We start from the raw sequence: 20616 nt of genomic DNA, 5'->3' as shown, positions 1-20616 counted from the left end.
AGACGAAGGGTGTACCCTGAGTCACCATGCTTCTTAATTTTTATTTTATTTTATTACAAGCGTTAAACAGCTTACCCAATTCTACGACTTCTAATGTTTAACTCTGGATCCTTTTAATTTTGAACTTAACACAGAGGACAAGGGAACTCGTAGATCAAGAATTGGGACAAACTAGCCATGGGGGAGAACTTTTTGATGGAACTAACCCCCATTGGCGTTATCTGGAGGGAAAACTGCTAAAATCTCTCACAGTTAGCCCGACGTCAAGGGTATTCTAACTCATGATACGTCCACCACTGGGATATTTTACGTCAGCACTGCGGTCATTGGAAGCATATTTTGCATCACTCTGTCACCCGCCGCTGGGTTTCGAACTTGGGTCACCTTATTGGGAGACGAATGCTCTATCCTCTCACCCATCGCTGCTCTTTCAAAATAATTATTGTAAGAGTCGCTTAAGTTATGATTATTCTAACAATATAAGATTAGTTATTTAAAGGCATTTTATTTACAAATGGAGCTTTATAATCCAATCTGACAATTTTTTTTATGATTAAAATTATCCGAAAGCTTATATTGCTCTTGCAATTAAATTTTTTTGTCTTACATGATATATTGTTTTAAAACATGTTGCTCGAAGCGTTTTTAAAAATAAAACTGTTATTCTAGAATTGTACTTATCTAAATATCCTATGCTGTGACATAGATTTTTCCCTTTTAATTTGGAAAAAAAATTAGCTGTTTTTTTTTAGAAATTTAGTTCTAAAAAATGTCGATTTTCAATTTAATGATCTGCATATATTACTAAAAATGTAAATTAGTAAGTTATAGAAAGGCTGATACCCATATTTTGAAAAATTACAATGCTTTACTATAGCATTTCAATTGTCAGTTAAACTATGTTTCAAATAATATGAACCAATCAGGCATTTAAAATTTTCTGCTTCAAATCGTTAAACTTTACGCAAATTCGCGAAAAATATAAATATATAGTATATATACCTGAATAAAAGTTTGATGAAATATTTTTTTTTTAAGCAAGAAAAATTGCAGTGAAAAAAAAATTAAACGATTCGACTGTGCTTTGAAACTTTGTGTTATTTTCAAAAGAAAAATCACTTATTGAATTTATATAATTGCCTTCATCTACTAAGTTAGTTCCGGACTCTTCAAACTGGTTCGAGGAATGTGATTGATAGATCTAGTTCGTCGCTACTGAAAACGTCCCATTAGTAACCCAATTCTAAAAAGAAATTCGTGAAAGACTGACAGTGGGGAAGAGTATTTATTGATGGGGGCAAGGGAGGCTAAGGAATGTGCTTCTAAAGAGTGCAGTAGAATTTCATTTAACTTATTTTTTAATTTTTTTAAGGGCAATGGAAAAAACAAGACATATATATATATATATATATATATATATATATATATATATATATATATATATATATATATATATATATATATATATATATATATATATAGTCCCTGGAGAATATTAGGCGCACTATAAGATTCTATGTAGAATCTTAATTATCAGGTGATGCTACACAGCTTTAATGTTTTTATGTGACTGAAACCGGTTTGCACTTGTTCACGTGAGTGTATCAATTGGTTAGATTAGGCGATATATAATATAAATTTGACGACAGGATAAATTAGACGATATACTATATAAATATAGAATATTTATTATATCAAGCATTATATTAATACATTATAATGAAGCCGTGATGGCTCAGGAGATAGAGCGTTCGCCTTCCGATGAGGCGAGCCAGGTTCGAATCCCAGTCGATACGAATTCTGCACCCGGCTTGCACCGACGACAGTGCTGACGTGAAATATCCTCAGTAATAGACAGATCATGGTTTAGAGTCCCCTTGCCGTCTTGCTAACCGTGGGAGGTTCTCGCGGTCTTCCTCTCCATGTAACACAAAGGCGGGTTAGCTCCATCAAAAAGTCCTCCACGATGGCAAATTTCTCCCATTAATCGATCCAGGAGTTCCCTTGTCTTCTGGATAGGGATCAAAATTACAAGGCTATAGAGTTGAACATTAGTAGTCGTAAACCCATGAAATTGGGTCTGCTGTTCAACGACGGTTATAAAATAAAATATATTATAATAATTAGATAAAATTATTAGACCCACAGTAGTACAAGCACAGTAGTATTATTTTAATAATAGGAGATTTTTTATATACTTATGTATTTCCTATTTGTATATATTTTTAACGTATTGCATTACAATGTTAACCGATTGATACAGGAGGGTAAACAAATGCAAACCGGTTTCATCCCAGTAAAAATAATACAGCTGTATAGTATCATCTGATAATTATAATTTCACATGGAATCTTGTAGTGTATCTAATGATATAGTCAGGGATTGCCTATATATATATATGAGTCGCTCAGAAGCCAATGCGGTTAAGTCCAAAACACAAAAATTGAGAAAATTGATGTTTTTTAATACATTAGTTTTCAAAATTCTTGGCTTATTAATTTAATTAGAAAAGTGTATAAAGTCTTTTTTCGAGGTGTAAACTCTGCAAAAAAACAAGATATGTACAGGATGTGTAAATAAAAACGTACGTATTTATTGAAATAATGACAGCATCTTAAAAATTTTAGGACTTATACCTTTTGGCAGCTGAAAAAGATAAGAAATTTATGTAAAAATAATAAAATAACATTTATTGTCATAAGTTTTATGTTTATTCATCTTAACAAACATCATCTTCTTCCGAGTTATTTAAATGCAAATCTTGATCTCCATGTGTTGTCCTTAATGTCCTGTAAAAGTCGTGTTTAATTGGAGGTATATACTTTAATAAACACATGATGTCCTTTTTTGTTTCTCTTGAAATTGTTCTGCCATTAGGATATAATATAGGTTGAGTTATATTTTTTAAATTTACTGGCCTACCTATTTTTTTACTTCAAAACTGGAGTGGCACTTTTCTTTGTTTCAGGAAATGAAAATAAAATAAATAAATAAAATAAAAAAAAATAAAAATACCACATTTTAAAAAAATACTACGAAAAATACAATACCCCTTTTTTTGGTGAAAAAATACTACCGTAGTATTAAAAATACTACGACTGGCAACCCTGAGTTACTATGAATTTCTTCTTTTTCAGTGTTACCAACAAATATCGAAAGAAGAAGACTAAATTAATTTTTATTTCAAAGTTTATGTAAAAAAATATTGATAAAAGGTGGACTTATTCACAATGGCTTCTGAAATTATTATACAATATATTCAGAAGCTATTAAAAAAGAGCTGTCTAACCTAGAAAAAAGTAACCAACGAGTAAATCCTTTAATAACTAAGAAGATTATTATTTATTTCATCAAAATTTCCAAAAATCAGAAAATATCAAAAAATGGACTTAACCGCATTGGCTTCTGAGCGGCTCATATGTATATATCTTGGCCAAGGTATATATATATAAGTAATAATATATGTATATCTAAATAATAATTCAAAAATTCAAAACGCTTTCCTAGCATTTAACTGTTTCGTAATTTAGAATGGTAACCAAAAGACATAGACTTATCTTTTAAAAGCAATAAATTAAAGGAAAACATGATGGAAAATTTTATGGAATGAAATTTTATGGATTTTATAGAAAATAAATCAGATCAATGCATGCTCATCATTCCTGAAAGCACTTTAATAGAATAAAGATGCATTTTTATACACTTAATTATTTTTGCTAAAAATTTAATAATATTTTATAAAATTTTTAGTAAAAATTTAATAACATATTTTTTTCAAATTTAAATGTTAAATTATATTCAAAACAACTTTTTTTTAATGATTAATGACAAAATATCTAACTTCTTTATTTTTATTTATTTGAAGAACGTCCTCTCTTCCTGGACATCATGAGGAAAAATTGTATTTAGTCACGGTCGCGGTTACGCACGCTTTCATAAACAGAAAAAAAAAGGCAAAATGAAAAAGAATTTTAAATTGGATTTTATGTTTTCAGGAAATGCTTTTCGTGCTTACTTCTTAAGAACGAGTAAGCATTCAAAGTATTGAACATTTTTCATCAAATTTTACATGATTAAATCTCCTTTGTTTGTTTGGTTATAAGTTAGAGTTTTTGTTAAGGAATTTTGAATGTAAAAATTGTATTTAATTCATAAAAATTTGGACATGACCTACATTTTTTAAGTGTTTGTAATAATTTCATATTAATATTTATCTAATATCTATTTACAGATGAAACTAGAATTTTATTTCGGTGTCTACTGGGCTTAAGAGGATATTACTGTAAAATATTTCATCATTATCATACATTTTATTTCAAAATGTACACTGCAAAAAATCTGTCATATATATTAAAATCTAAAAAAATCTGCCATATATATAAATCTTAATATACATTATAAAAAAAACTGTCAGCTAAAGTGCCAGTATAAAACCGTTTATTTCATAGAAAAATACTGTTAATTAAAAAAAAAACATTTTTTAAACAGCTAAGTACTATTATTTTGACAAACGAACTCCGTTATTTTAACAATTTTTTTCATAATAACTATGTCTACATTGCGGTTGGTGATCTTCGTAGGATTATCAGCATTCATACGAGTAATCAAGGCTGGAATTCGAACCTGAGTCTCCTTATCGTAATGCCTGCTCATTGCCCTCTCATCTAGTGAAGAAAAATACTAAAATGGTTTTATCTTCAGAGTCTTATTGATTGCAATAATATTTAAGAACAAAATCGTTTAAAACTATAATGGTTCAACCACATTAAATATTTTTGACTACTTAATTAACCAAAAAACTATATCTAAAGGAATATATTCACGAGTTGTATCAATATGACAACGAAATCAAATCTCATTTATGTATATGCGTTTTTAAAAATCTTAAATAACTGCTGAAAAATAAATGGAAGTATAGAAAATAAACGTAAAAGGATTTGTAAAAAACGTAGAGTTATCGTAGAGTAAGAAAAACTTAATGGCTGTAACTATAATTTGAACTAATGGTTTTAATCTGTTTAAGCTCAGAATGTAAAACAGAGAAAAACTATTTTGACTACAAAGCAGCTTCTAACTGCCAAGTATACAGAGAAAGTCTATAAAAGGAACGGAAATTTTCTACAGAGAAATTATTTTACTATTGATGCTTATTTAAGTGCAATAGATATTGAAGCAGAATTCAATAATCGCCTGCAGAATTATATTAGAACAAATCTAAGTAGCAGAATGTAAAGACGTTTGATTATTCATTTTCTATAAATTAGTATTGTTATAATATCGCTTCACAAATGATATTAAGTTTATAACATTACAAATATTTTCGTCAAGTAAAGCATTTCTGCAACAGCCAGTCGATGGCTAAGGCATCATGGAGGTTAAAGTTCTTTATTTTTGTGAACAACACCATAATGACAGCAATGATATCACTATTGCCCGCCGGCCACTCTTACTATCCTTGCAAGCTGATCCCTTGGATCCAAAGCTGGGTAGGCTTTATATCATCTCCTGAGATAGAGCCCTGGTTCGGTTCTTTACAATGTACCTTAACCATCGCGACATACTGACATTGTGATAAAACAAAAGTAACTGCTCCCGTTTTTTTATTTTTTATATCACAATAGTAAACCTTATTTGCATGAATATGAATAAATTTTTGAAGTTTTCAAAAAAGTGACGATGTTTTTTTCCTAATTCAAGTATAAAAAAAATGTTATATTTTAGATACAGTAGAAAGTAAACATTAAGTCACTATAAATGATTTGAAAAGAGTAAATATGTATTTTTGTTTTAAACTTAATAAATGAAAAAAAAATAACAAACTGTCAAGCACAGTGCACATAAGCGGAAGCTTTCCTTAAATGAAAACGTACTGCGAGGATTATCATCAATCAATATTAAATAGACAACCACGCCTTCATTAAGGTAGATCAAGGGTTAAATGAGAAATAAACGTGAAAGAAATTAAATGCGGATATATAATGTAACATAAAACTACTTTAATCTAAATAGATTCAATTAATACAAAAAGAAAGATAAGCTACTGAATTACTTTCATTTCGAAGAAAAAAAATAATTCAGTTAGGTTTTGTTATGCTAATGATTTGGAAAAACAGTCATTAAAATGTGTGATCCTATTATCCTAATTTATTTATGATCTTATTAACTTAATTTATTTATTCATTATTATTAGTCGGTGGCTTGCGAATGAGTTTGTTTGCCTGGAGAAAATTCTTCTATCCCTGAAAAGTGGAGGGTAATGACTGTAAAAGGGGAAGTGAAATTAATTTTAAAAAATAAAATAACAAAAGAACATTGTGAAGAAAAATAATAAATTATATTTAATTTTGTTTCTATGTCATGTAAGTAAAAATAGTTCCACCGGTAAGAAATGGTTATTTTTTTAAAAATATAAATCATCTAAAACTTCATTATTAAATTTATTTAAAATATAATTCATTTCTCATAAAATATTTTGCTACAACCATTTATAATACCATTTAAAAATTTTACGTTAAATTAAATTTAATTACACTTTTTAAGATTTGACATAAAGGTAAAAGTCTTCGATTAAAGAAGGGACTTAAAGTTTTTGATTGGAAGCCCCAATTTGGCTAGGTGCCTGTAGCCGTTATGTTATATCTTTTCAAGTCCTAATATTATTTTTAAGAGAAGTAAAATATTCAAAATATTCAAAAGTATTCAAACAAGCAAAAATGTTTTTCGCATTCCATAATTATTAAGTGAAATTAAGTATTCCCGCAGCAGCTTGCTGGGAGTCAGGAGATCATGGAACTTAAAGTTCCAGAATTTCTAGATCAACAGTATTATTGGGATAATGTGGTCAGCATTACGCGCAGGCTGCCTTTATTCCCCAGTCAAGCTGGCACTCATTGATTTGAAGTTGGGTGGATTTCAATCTTTTCCCCTTTTTATTATTATCGATTGATTATTATTTGATTACATTCTTCAAACCTTTCCTTTATCCCTGATTGATTCAGGTTGTTAATTATTCTTTCGTTAGCAAGAATAAAAAATGTCTTAAATAAATTGTTTTATGTTAGCTGTAACCATCTTGTTCTCCCCTAAAGCAATATATATTATTAATTAAATTATATGAGAATATAAATTTAAACAATTCAATGATGTTTACTTGTAAAATTACTTGAAAATATTTTCATGTTTTCCAAATAAATTATTTGAAATTTTCCAAAGGATAACATTCAATTTATATTATTTTGTTATGAACGTACGAAAATTTATTTTCAAAGTGTTTCTTTGATGATAAACAAACATACAAATGAGTCGCATTTGCATGAGCCTTGAGCCAAACAATTCGTTGTATTTTGTTTTAGAAATGTCTTGATGCGGATGTAGTCTTTATCTTTTTATCATAAATCGTTTGCAGTATATGTGATAACAAAGAGGCCAAGTTTTACTTTGAGGGTTTGGATTAATGTCCTTAGTGAAAGTTGTCGCGTGTGGTATCGCAATTGAGGGGTGGTCCCGAACAGTATTTAGGGCATCGAACGCATCTTTTAGGAGGAACAGGTTCTCTTGCATAAAAAAGGAACATCATATTCGTAATATAATTATAGCGAAAGCGAAGGTCGTTCGCCTGATTTGTTCAGTAATAGAAGTCTTCCGTACGATTTTTTTATTATTGAAATTGAAAGATGTTCTGTTCTATTTAAACGGAAAAAAAAGAATGTTTCAGTCCAATTTGTAAAACCGTTGATTATTTTTAAAAAAAATTTCCATAGCAGTTTCATATTTAAGTCTGTGAAGTAATACAAAAAAAAATATTTACCGTTTGGTTTAACAAGGTAAATTAAGGTATATTGTTTGAATTAAAAATATTAACTTAATAATGGCATTTTAAATTTATTTTTCTATCAAATACATTTCAAATAAAATAAAACAATTAAAAGAAAACTTTTTAGAAGGGATTTTCTTAAATTAATTAAATTTAAAAAGGGAAGTTTTTTAAATTAATACAAAATTACATACTTAACTTTTAAAAGTATATAAATAAAAATAATATAGGTGAAACTAATAACAAAAGTATTTTAAAAATTAAAGCTACAGAGCAACTACTTAGAAAGCAAACGAAAAATTTCGATAATTTTTGTTCATAAATTGTTAAATTCTAAGATAAAATTTTTAATTGTTCTACTACAATTTGTTCATTAAACAACATGCTAAAAATAATTGTATTTATTACAAAAAAATCAGCATGCAGGGATGCTATGTTTTGCGGTAACAAACATAATCTAAATTTGAAACTGCAGCTGCTTTAATTAACGTCAATGATGAAATAAAGGTATAATGATAATCTAACTGAAATTTTTTTTTAAAATTAAGCTTATTTAATGAGTCTTTCTGTAACAATTAAATCATCCTGTAACAAATTTATTTAAGTAATTTTTCATGATTATTTAAGTAATTTTTCAAAATTCTTTTTATACGTAGATTAAAATTTCGCCGAATTCAGACTATTTTTAGTTCAGTTTATAGTAAAATGCAAGGTATAGAGGTCATGCGTATAAGAGAGGCAAGATAATGTACTTTCAAGTAGTATTATTTGGTTTGATTAAAAACAATTATGCGAAGTGATTTTTTCATATAAATTGTTTAAAATAATTTTAAAAAAGTGATTTTGAAGTTAAATAATAATAATAATAATAATATTAACAACAGTATTATTCTGAATGTTTACAAAGACATATTGACTTACTCAAAATGAAAACTTTTCCTGGATCAGAATTTATATTATATTTCAAGAATAAAATTTAATTTTTACTTAAACTATCAATCTATGCTCTATAAAATTAATTTTTCGAATTAAAGTGAAGCGCAAATTTTTATATGGGTAGTGCAAAAGAAAAGCAGACAATTATGCAAGTTTAATTAGTACACAAAACTAAAATAATCATCGTGTGGTATTTACGAAAAAAAAAATCTGCAAAGATAAATTTCTATTACTTATTTTCATTACTTGATAATATGGTACTTTCGGATAGATGGGCGCAAGTAAATTCAACATATTTTACTTTTACTTATCTTTTATAACTCCGTTTTTTCATGCAAAACAAAATGGACGTTTTAAGAAAATTAAATAAATGCATAAATAAATTAATTATTAAAAAATATTAAATTTACTTGAACCCGACTAACGAAAATTACCTATATTAGTTATTATACAAACGAGGCAAATGTATATCAATAGCTTGAATTTTTCTATTTTAGAAACTAATATTTTATCAATAAGGTATTATGAGAAATATCTGATAAAAAAATTATTAGAATCAGATTTTGAATTAATGAAATATAATGTTAGAAAATTGAGACTAAATTGGAAATTACAATGGAAATAATTAGATAGGAAAGATTCCTTTTTTGATCGAAATGTCATCACAAATCTTACGATTTTCAGATTATTTAAGCAAGTCGAGAAAGTTGAAACCAATGGAGCAAGTAAAGTGCATGCGTTAAACATGATTTTTTCTGTAATTACGTTGAAATTTGCTCATTTAAACTTTCAGAATATGAGATATATATTTAACTGTGTTCATCTTTTAGATACTAATTGTTGCATGCATCGTTTAAACTAACATTATAACAATACTTTTTTTAAAGCTCACACTAATATTAGTTTATGGTTTGTAGCATTACGGTATAGTATATGAGACATGATTTTTTTTAAAAAAAGCCACCAAAACAATTTTATTTAAATATAACGTGTGATTATATAATATAGGTTTTTAGTTTCTTATAAGAGGAACTGAGTAAAACCTTAAATAAAATTAAATTTTCTTATTTATTATGAATTAAAATAATTTTTTAACATTTTGATAATTAAGTCTGAAATAGTCATAGCACTGAGTAAAGAATTTAACTAAATTAATAGCATTTAAATATATTTGTAATAAGCTTGCGGGTACAGTTTTGATTTAAAAAAAATGTTTTACAGATATTGTACCAAATTGTAATTCAATTGTAATACAATTTGGTTCAGTTGTATCTAGTTGTATCAGATAACTTAAGATGCGATGGTGGTATTTGAAACTGTATTTAAATATTACAAGAAAAAGTAAAAAAAATATTTTTTTTCCTTTTTAAACCGATTTTTTGAAATTATTTTTAACCAGACTAGAAAAATCATTTAAAAAAATTATTTATTTAAATTTTGATGAAAGAAGCATTAAAAAAGGAACAAAATGTTCAATTTTCCTTATCTCTATGTAATAAATATGAAGAAGATCAAAAAAGCTAGCATTCTCCCACAAACAATTAACCTTAAAACTGGGAATTCTCCGACCTTTGCATGAAATTTGAAATTGCTTTTTTTCTTTTCGAAATATGATGTAAGAAAGCAACTTCGTAGCTATTGTTCGAAAAAAAGAAAGGAACATGATTATCCATTCCATTTATTCCAATCACGATCCCCAAGGTTGTCGCTCCTTTTGGGTCTTTCTAAAGTTACGTTTTTTTTTTGTTCTTTTTTCTTCTTCTCATAACAAGAGGAAGAGGACCTCTTACTAGGTCACTCTCACCTGCGTTGTTGTCGTTTTGATCTTCTTCATTTTCCTTTTCGGATTCATCAATTAGCTCTGCTTTCCGATTCCAATCGCGATTTCTTTTTAAACTCTTGTGCTAAAGTTAGAAGATTCAATAAGAAGATGAATCGAAAGGCAGTCGATTTTAGTTGATATCTTAACTTCTTTTTTATTCTACGCTACTTTTAGATCCGATGTTTTGTTTTTAATGTGTTTATAGGGAAGTAAGGAGAGCTTAAGGGAAGAAAGGATTGTTAATAATTTCATGAGAAAGCTCTCGGTTGCTACTTGAGATGCTGTATTCAATTTCGTAATATGTTTGGTCTTTCGTATATGTTTGGTATTTTAAGAGCAGATAAAACGAAAATAATTCATAAATGATGCTTCGATATCTGTAACATTTAGTGATATTTTACACATTTTTCCCTATGACATTTATTTCTTCGAATTTAATAATATCATTTTAATAGATCTAAAACTACAACTATTTTAGATTATGAGTGAGTTATTTTTGTTTTGAAAATTGAAAAAAATTCCAAACGCCATTCTTCTTTTAAACCTATGTGTCAACGTTAATGGATTCAATCTGAAAATGATTCAAAACGCGATAGAGTTCGCTGATTTTTTTTTAAAAATCCTCATCTTATTTATGATAGAAACAACAACCAAACAAAGTCGTTAGCAACCAACAATTTTTTTTTTACCAAAGTCGCAACCATTTTGGATACAAAAATATTTATCGATTTAAAATGTATTTCAAATGTAGATAAAAGTCATGGGATAGGCTGCGTTTTTGATAATATTTCAAAGAGCCGATGATTTTGATTTGATGACATCCTATTCTAAAAACCATAAAATGTTAAGCTTTCTTTTAATTCAAATACTTCTTGTTTATTACGTTTGTATCCTGAAAATGGCAACTAATGTAACATTCGTAACATTTGCAGTGCACAAAAATATGATCAGAAACTTTGTTCTTTAAACATTGCATTTATATATTTTAAACAAGTCATAGGCATGACGAAAACAATTCAAGTGGGTTCAGGAATTAAACAATAATAAATGCATTAAAGTAATGTATTAGAGTACAAATGCTAAATAAATGATCAGAAATAGATCACTATTAAGTTTGAACAGAACTCAGTTTTGAATCTTACACTGAAAGAGTGTAATATCGCACTCCTTATCCTTAGTCCATGGAGTTTTATTTCGCTACTTTATCAATATATTGAAATGCGTTGACGAGATTTTCTGTATTTATCATAAACATTTGCTTTTGATTTTTAATATTACCTATTTAAAATTTTCAAAACAATTACATTGTCAATTAAAATAAAATATTTTAAAATGAAATATACTAGAAATGTTTGATTAAAAAAGTGCTTAATTTTTAGGATCACATCATAGAATTGATTGTCTGAGATTGTAGAAACTGTGATATATTTTTTTAAAGAAATATGCTTTTGAAATAAAAATAAGATGCGTTGTTTGTCTTTTCAGAAGGCACTTAGAATTTGCTTGAGGGAAGACAGCACTAGTAAGCACATAGTGCACAGATTATTTGTGATAAGTTTTTTATTTTTTTTATTTCAAATTCAAAAGGATGTTGTATTTGGGATAAAAATGAGTTTCGAAAACTATAACTGAAATTAAAAATTTAAGTTAAAAAATTATACTTAATTTAAAACACTATATATATATTTTTTTATCTCTTTCTAGTTGCATCTTTTTATAGCTGATGCTTTTAGAATAATACATGATATCTATTTAAAAATAAACGATTCGATGATGGTGATAATAAATGATAAAAATAAACCGAGTAATATGAATATCAAATTATTGCAATAAAATTGACTAACATGAATAGAAAAATTTTCAAAGATCTAAAAAATAGTTTATATTTATTTCAAATATTAGTTTTTTAAAAGCATCTACATTATATTCAAGCTTTTGTTTCATATCTTGTAAAAATATGACATTAAAAATTAAATTACACTAATGTAGTATGTAATAAACATAAAATTTACTATAATAAAATTTTTAAAATTGTAGTAAATACAAGGAAATCAATTTTTTAGACATAGTTTTGCTTAGTGTTTAACTAATATTTCCATATTTTTTAATGAGGTTCAAAATACTAATCCAAGATCTCAGATAAAAAATATGATTTTTAAGTTCATTTTTTTCAAAATATCCTTATTTTTAATAATGTAGAATAGCACAGTTTTGAACTTTCCGCATCGGGTAATTATAAGTTTTAAATAAACAAAAAAATGTCTTACAACGCAGATAAATCATGAGTTACTGGAGCGAGCAATTGAGCATCTTATCAAATATTTCAGTTCGGTGAGTATCAACGATATATATGTGCATTATGAGCAGAGAATTTATTACACTTTAAGTTCTTTTTTAAGCGAATTTTTTTAGCCATTCTTCTAAAGTTAAAACAAAATTGAGGGCATAAGAAAGTTTGGGCATAGACCTCATTTAAAACTATTTAAAATTTAAAGACTAAAAGCAGCTATATAAAGTATTAAAAATGTACTGAATTCTAACTATTTACGAGTTATTACCATTATGTTTCATATGTACAGTGCATAAATCAGATTTAATTTGCAGATTTTAATGGTTACAGTCAAACTGTTTACATAATAATCTGTGAAAATATTTGCTTTGAAAATATAACTTAATTATACATTATTAATAACAATTTATTAATGTTTAGGCAAAACATTAATATAGACGAAAATAATATTCATGATAGCAAGAATGTTAAGTAAAGTTCACGGTTTCACATAGAAATTTTAATGAACTACTTTAAAAACTATTTATTTCATTAGATATGTAGATGTATTAAGCATGTTATTTTGATCAATTATTTTGCTACCGGTAGTATTTAATCCTACTAAAATTATTCGCAGAAAAAATAATCGTACTTATTCAGTTTACCGATTAAAATAGATAATCAAATTAACGTGATACAATTTTTTGAAGTGATTAATAACGAATGGGTGTATAGTCTGGATGAATATAACTTGGATATAATAATAAAATGACAAAGTAAATTCATTTACAGGATCGGGTTGTACAAGTATTTAAATTTTCATTTTAAAGTTTTATTTTAAAACATAAAGTGGAGAAAAAATATTTTAAATAAAGAAATAATGATAAAGAAATAGATAAAATAAAAATAAGTTCATTAAATATTAAAGACTAATTCACTGCTTTTGATTAAAAGTAAAATATCTTGGAAATCATTAAAATAACATAACAAATAATTTTACAAGAAAACATTTATATTTTTTATCCACTTTCAAAATGCAGAATTAAAAGAATTTCTTTACATCTTAGCTCTGGAATGGAGTTTTCAACAAAAATAAAGTGTTTCTAAGAATTATGAGAAGAAGCTTTAGTGTCGAAGAAAGACTTCCATTAAAAGAGTAAAAGATTTCGAAAACATTTTTCGCTATTTTAACTAAAAATAGAAGCAAACTTAGCTTCCGCGTTATATAAGAAATGAAAGAGTGCTAGTAATAGAGACGGGTTTTATTACAAGCATTAAGAAAGGGTTAAGTTACATTTCTTCTTCCTGAAGTTTGTTTTTCTGCTTCTAGCTCTAATAGTCTAAGTTTATCTCTATCTATTTAAGCGAAACAAAATTGATTGACTGTCATCTTTTTTTGTTTTTGGTTACTAATAATGTTTTTTTGGTGAATTTTGTGACTGCAAAATATTTAATGTCAGCTGTACGTTTTGGTTTAAAGTATGGATCATACACATTTATCAATTTAAAGTTGCTACTCATAATTTTGTTTATCTTAATATATTTTATATTACTTTATTTTTTCATCTTTATTTATTTCTGCTCATAGATATATTATATTGTTGAAAATTAAGTCTTTGGAACAGCAGCAAAATAAGATTATTTATTAGGCTTTATTTTGCCAATAATTAAAAGGGTACTAAACTAGTTTAAAGGTTAAAGACTAGTGAAAAGGTTAACTACGCTAAGTAAACCATTTGCCATTTTTTTAATTCTACATGCAAATAAATGCTGAGATTAAATACTATTAGTGGGAGACTCAAAGTTTTGAATAACTTATCGTTAAATCAAAGTTCTTTCTTGTAACATTAATTGAAAATTGTATTAATGAGGTGAATGAACATAATTTAGTTTCATTTACGAGTAATAAAGGACAAAGAAAGAAGAATTTGATGTAATTTTACATTCTCAATACATAAGAAAAACTGACAAAAAGATAATTTTGTTTTAAATAATTTATGAAGCGTTGTAATAGGAGCAAACATTATATGCATATTAACTTAACTTCCCATTAATCCTTAACTTCTGTCCTTTGATAAAAAAAAGAAGATAAATATATAATTATATATCTAAAAGCATATATTATTATAAAGTCATTTTTACAAAATAGCTCATCATGTTACGTTCCCCAACTGCAACTAAAATTATCAAGTTATCAATAATAATTAGCAAATGTAATAATGGTAGTTAAAATTATTATAAAATATTATCATAAATTCAGTTTCTAGTTTTTTTTAATATGAAACCATTTCCTTTTTTTGCATACCATAATTATTTTTAATATACTTAAACTATTTAAACTTATGTAAGTACGTTATGTTTAAATTACAATCGTACCTAAAATAATTTGTATATACCACATTATATTTCTTTACTTTCATAATTATTAAGTTATTAAGTAAAATTAATTTTTTTATTTACAATGATTAATTAAAATTATTATTAAATTGTAATTTACTCAGTATGTTCTAAGTACATTCTTATTATTTCTTATTATTAAAGTATAGAGCTAATTATCATTCAATGTAATTTTATGATTATGATACTAAGTAATATTATTAGTAAATATCGTAACGTATACAATATATTAAGAACAAATATATGTATGCATTATAACAATATATTTTAATCCTGCATAAGAAATATTGTTTCATTTACTCTTATTTTTCTTCAGAACAAGGAAATTATTTTCTCTTTTAATCAAAAAATTTGTATTTGTCATCACAAAATCATATTATTAAATATTATGAGTTTGTCAAGGTAAGAGGTTTGTAGAGAGATGATAATCACTATCATGAGTTCGCAGAGATAAGAGATTTATAGTGTCTTTATAATTTTTTTAATGATAAGTATTACTATAACTTAAAAATCTATCTAGAAATATAATATTTTTTTATTTTCATGATTTATATCATTCTACAAAGATGTTAGTTATTGTGATGATTTTTATCTTAGATAAATACACTGGTAATTGATCATAATCATATGATCATTATCATAATTCAAACATTTTAATTTGAAATTGTAACGAAAATCAATAATTATTAATATACGGTTATTATATTCATGCATATTTGTTTAATTAAAATTTTTTACTTACCTTGTTATCATGATTCCTTCACTAAAAGGTCCCGGAAATAAATTAGTCCAAAAAAAGTGTAATCGCTAATTAAATCACAAAATCACGTCAATTCAATAAATTCACAAATAGTCCAATGTATAGTTCCTTTAATTATTGGTGTCACAAACACACGAATCAAGAGAATTTTTCTACTCGATCACACCTCACCCCAGCATAATGTCCAGCGGTCCGGTGGCGTTAAACCTTTATATACCTGAGTGGATTTTTCCGTCTTAGAAGATGCAGATCGAGGCCTAAAGTTAGGTCACGTGGTCGTGAACCACCCCCCTGCTTTCCTCCTAGCAGACAACGGTAACCCACTTATGGTAGGAATATCATCTCTAGAATACAGACTCTCGCAAAACTTTCTTCGATTGATCCAAGACTTGATCAAGTTTTTTTTAATTCTTGTTTTTATGAAATGGAAAGAGAGTGTGTTTCTCTCTATTGCAACTGTGTTGACTGAATAGGTGATTTGGTGTTTGAAGTTCCGTAGAATTAAATAATTTAATTTGAAGTATTCAGATTTTAATATGGGAAATGATTAAATTTTCTCTTTCCTCTTTACTTTACTACTTAGTTATATGAAAAAAGAAGTTGTAATATATCGAATGCTCTTAAAAGTATCAGAACATTCCTCGTCAGCTCACATTCTTGATCAAGTTTTTTTTTCTTGTTTTAATGTTATGGGGACGAGGTGTCTCTTCATTGCAGCTTTGTAGATTAGATGAGTGATTTAAAATTTAGCGTTCCATCGAAATGAGAAAATTAAATTGAAGTCTGAAATATTTTAATGAGAGGAATTGAATGGAACTGTACTGTCGAGCAGGAGTCTCCCTAAAATTATGAAGAGAGAGTTTTAATTTCTGAAATGTTTCTCAAAACAGCAAAACTAGTTTTTCGATTGATCACACTCCAATAAAATTTTTTTCAATTATGGATGAAAGTGTTTTTGTTGTAGCTATGCAAATTGACTGAATAATTTATTGTATGAAGTTCCGCTGAAGATAATTAATCCAGCGAGAAATAATCGGCTGTTTGATTTTCATGCAGACTTGTATGACAGTTGAATAATAAACTAGCACAGGTGAAGTACATTGATGAAATATCTTGCCATTTTTTTTAATATTTGTAACATGAAAAAAGTAGTTGCACTTTATTAAATGCAATTAGAAATATCAGGTTACATCCTTGATGAATTTTTTTTTATTGGGGATGAGGGGGTGGGGATTTTTATTTATTATGGGAACGAGAATGTGTCTCTTCATTAGATGAATGATTTAAAAGTTAATGTTCTATTGAAATGAGCAAATTAAGTTGAAATCTAAAATATTTTAATATGGGAAGGGAATGTAACTGTATTGTCCATCAGGAGATCTGTACTGTGGAACAAGAGACTCTGTACTGTTTCTAAAATTATAAATAGAAAGTTTTAATTTCTGAAATATTTGATCACGCAGATTGATCACAAATTTTTTCCATTATGGAAAAATGTGTTTTTGTTGTACTTATGCAGATTGACTGAATAATTTATAATTTGAAGTTCCGCTAAAGATTATTAATCCATCGAAAAATAATCGGCTGTATGATTTTCATGCAGACTTGTATGACAGTTAGATAATAAACTAGTACAAGTGTAGTACACTGATAAAACATCTTACTATTTTGTTTTTTGCTTCTTTTTGAAATCAATGAATGCAATTATTGAAATGACTTTTCTAAACATCAACTCAACTGATAATCTTGCAGAGCTCATTAAATGTTAAGGCAGGTCTTGATCTTTTGGTGTACAATATTGACAGAATTGAAGCTACTGACATGGAATATTCCATAAATTAGGAATCCAAAATCATAGGGACTGTAATTTTCATTTCCAGAGTAATAATTTCATTTAAAGTGCTTTCAAACTGTTTATATGACTGTATATTTTTTAGAATTCCTTAATAGAGAAAAAAAATGTAAAATTATAATTAAAAACATTTTACTTTTTTAAGCATTTTTTCATTTTAGAAGTTTTTATAAGTCTGAAACTTTTTTAAAAATTGAAATGTAAATTAAATGGAAACCAAAATATATTTTCATAAAATTATTAGAACTACGAGGTTTTTTTTTAAAACTGAGTAATAAGCTTTTGAAGTTCGTAAATACGACGTCGTGAATAGTGGAATCATCTTAATATTAGACGATATCCTTTTGTAATCATATACAGTATAATGAAAATTAATTTTATTTCGCTTAACAGTACTTCCGTGTTGAAACTTTGAAATCGAATTAAAATTAAGTAATAATAATAATAATAAGGATAAATAATAATAAGGATAAATAATAATAATTGAGATTACAGTAAATATAGTAATATACGGAAACGTTGTTTCTATGAAACTGCCCAATTTCAAAATTATAGATTAGTATTTGGAGAAAATACGAACTATTATATGTTGCCATATGCGAAATCAGAGTAAAAAAATAAGATTATTGACATTACAACTAGATCGTTTGTCCGTTTCCTAAATTGAATCAAAATTATAACAATATCAATATTATAATCCTAATCCTAATTTTTTTTAACCTGATGGACGTTATTACAAGACAAAATTTCAAAATTTTGATTGATGTCTAGAGAAAAATATGGGCTAATGTATATTGCTATGCTATGTAATGTAAATGTATATACCTCTTGAGGTAGCCGTAACATTACAATATAAAGGGTTCATTGTAATTCTAAGGCTATAAGCAGGAGAGCAAAATTATGACATTGACAAATTGACACTTTCTGCTAAGAACCATTGTTCCTTATAAAACTTAGATAGTGTCTCTCATGGTAGATTCTGTTCTGTTATTTCTAATCCACACTGATAAAAAATTATCTTTTATTACGATATGTAATTAAGCCGCAAACGTGTTTCAAATTTATATCTATATTTAACAGTATGGCGCTATTTAAATGAAAACACATGACTCAACTTAATACCTCATCAAAATCACACCAAATTTAAAACAATATTATAATCCTAATCTTTGTTATTATTGACCAGTAGAGCCATGATTTTTGAACCTCATTATCAAGGATCATGATCTTATCATGGAAATGATGAGCGACTTTATTAAGAGATGTGCACTTAAATTTCAAATTTCCATCCAATGGGAGTAAATTTATCTTTGGAAAAAGAGCAGCGTAGGGAATATCACGCAAGGACATTTATTTAAAAAAATTGGAGTGGGGAATACCGGGCAATGTGATTATGTGCGTTTTATCTCACATAACAAATGGCTTTGTTATTTTTATTAGTAATACTCAGCATAACCAATATAATAAATTGGCGGGAAGAGGGCCATTGATGGTTTACTCTTGTCTAGCATTCCCTACACTGGTGTTTTAAGGGAAAGGACCATTATCCAGTATTTTCTTCTTTGATGTATTTCAACATTAATGGCCATTGTCCTTTACTGACAATCTGTTGTAAATATAAAGGGTCGCAGTAAGTATATCATTGCCGTCTTCAAGCAAAAAAAAAAAAAAAAAAAAAACAAGAATATATGGAGGAAACTTAGAAATGAAATGTTCACTGTCGGATCTTATCAATCTGCATATGATGAGACTAGACATTTTTTTTTAACATCTAAGAAAATTATATCATCAGTTTTATGAGAATAGCAGGTTAACTAACTGCCTATGCTGTTTGACCTACTTTGGTTTTAAGCAAATAAAAATTCGAAAATATCGGTTTTCTGTTAGAAAAAAAAAGATTTAAATGTTTTTCGTTATAAGAGGTTCTAATGAGGTAAATTTTCAACAATATTCTTCTTCAACTACACAGATTTGATACGTTAACTTGTATTAATTAATATATTTCATTGCTTACAATACACATTTTAAAGTAAAGTTGTAACATATATTTGCCTAATTTCATCTTAGTCACTTAGTAATTATTTTTGAACCGACAACCAAGATATTATCGACGTTAATGTAGTAAATAATTTTACTACATAAATGTAGTAAAAATCCCTCGTCAGCGGAGTTCGTGCAAGTATGGTATTTATTCACATTTAACGAAATGATACAGATTTACCTTTGAAACACCTTGCTACATATTTACTTCAAAATGCACATAAATCAACATGAAGTACGTCAAAAAGGAGGTTATAAAAATAATATCGGACAATAAATAGTAATAAGGTCATGAACAAAGTAATAAAACAAGGTTCTTTAAACAGAAACAAAGAAAAATTTTAGTAAAGCATTTATCATGTTTTCAATTATTTATTATGCATACGTGGTAGTTATAGAATAAAATAATTACTTTTAAGCTGATGATCACGGCAAAAGTAAAACAATCATTATTCTTGTAAAAGACATAAAAATAAATTCTAATTAGCTTTCTTGGAATTTTATATGAATAATTTGTAATTACTTTATTTGCAACAAATTTATGATACTTATTTTAAATAACTAGACATGTCAGAGTAAAATGAAAAGGAAAAATTCTTTAAATTTTATTAGAAAGACAATTATATTAGAAAATGGAATTTTTAAAAAGAAAATAATAGAATTTTAATATAATTTTCAATAATAACATTTGGATACTTTGCATACTCAGCCTCTCTCTTTTTAATTT

At 26.9% G+C, this 20616-nt stretch overlaps 1 protein-coding gene across 1 annotated transcript in view; it reads right to left on the bottom strand.

Annotated features, from left to right (window-relative positions):
- LOC107442591 (peroxidase-like) overlaps nt 1-16183 on the bottom strand; it is a 125365-nt gene extending 109182 nt beyond the window's left edge. Inside the window, exon 1 of the mRNA XM_087161231.1 lies at nt 15980-16183. Within this exon, the coding sequence (XP_087017357.1) occupies nt 15980-15990 (11 nt within the window). The 5' untranslated portion in view covers nt 15991-16183. The remainder of the gene's footprint in view (nt 1-15979) is intronic.
- Between the last annotated feature and the right edge of the window lie 4433 nt (nt 16184-20616).

This window comes from Parasteatoda tepidariorum, chromosome 4 (genome assembly GCF_982258835.1).
Source record: "Parasteatoda tepidariorum strain Cologne lab strain chromosome 4, Ptep-v5.0, whole genome shotgun sequence".
In the NCBI taxonomy this organism is placed as follows: Eukaryota; Metazoa; Arthropoda; class Arachnida; order Araneae; family Theridiidae; genus Parasteatoda; species Parasteatoda tepidariorum.
Note: the sequence above shows the minus strand (reverse complement) of the source record. Positions and strands in the feature narration are given on the sequence as shown.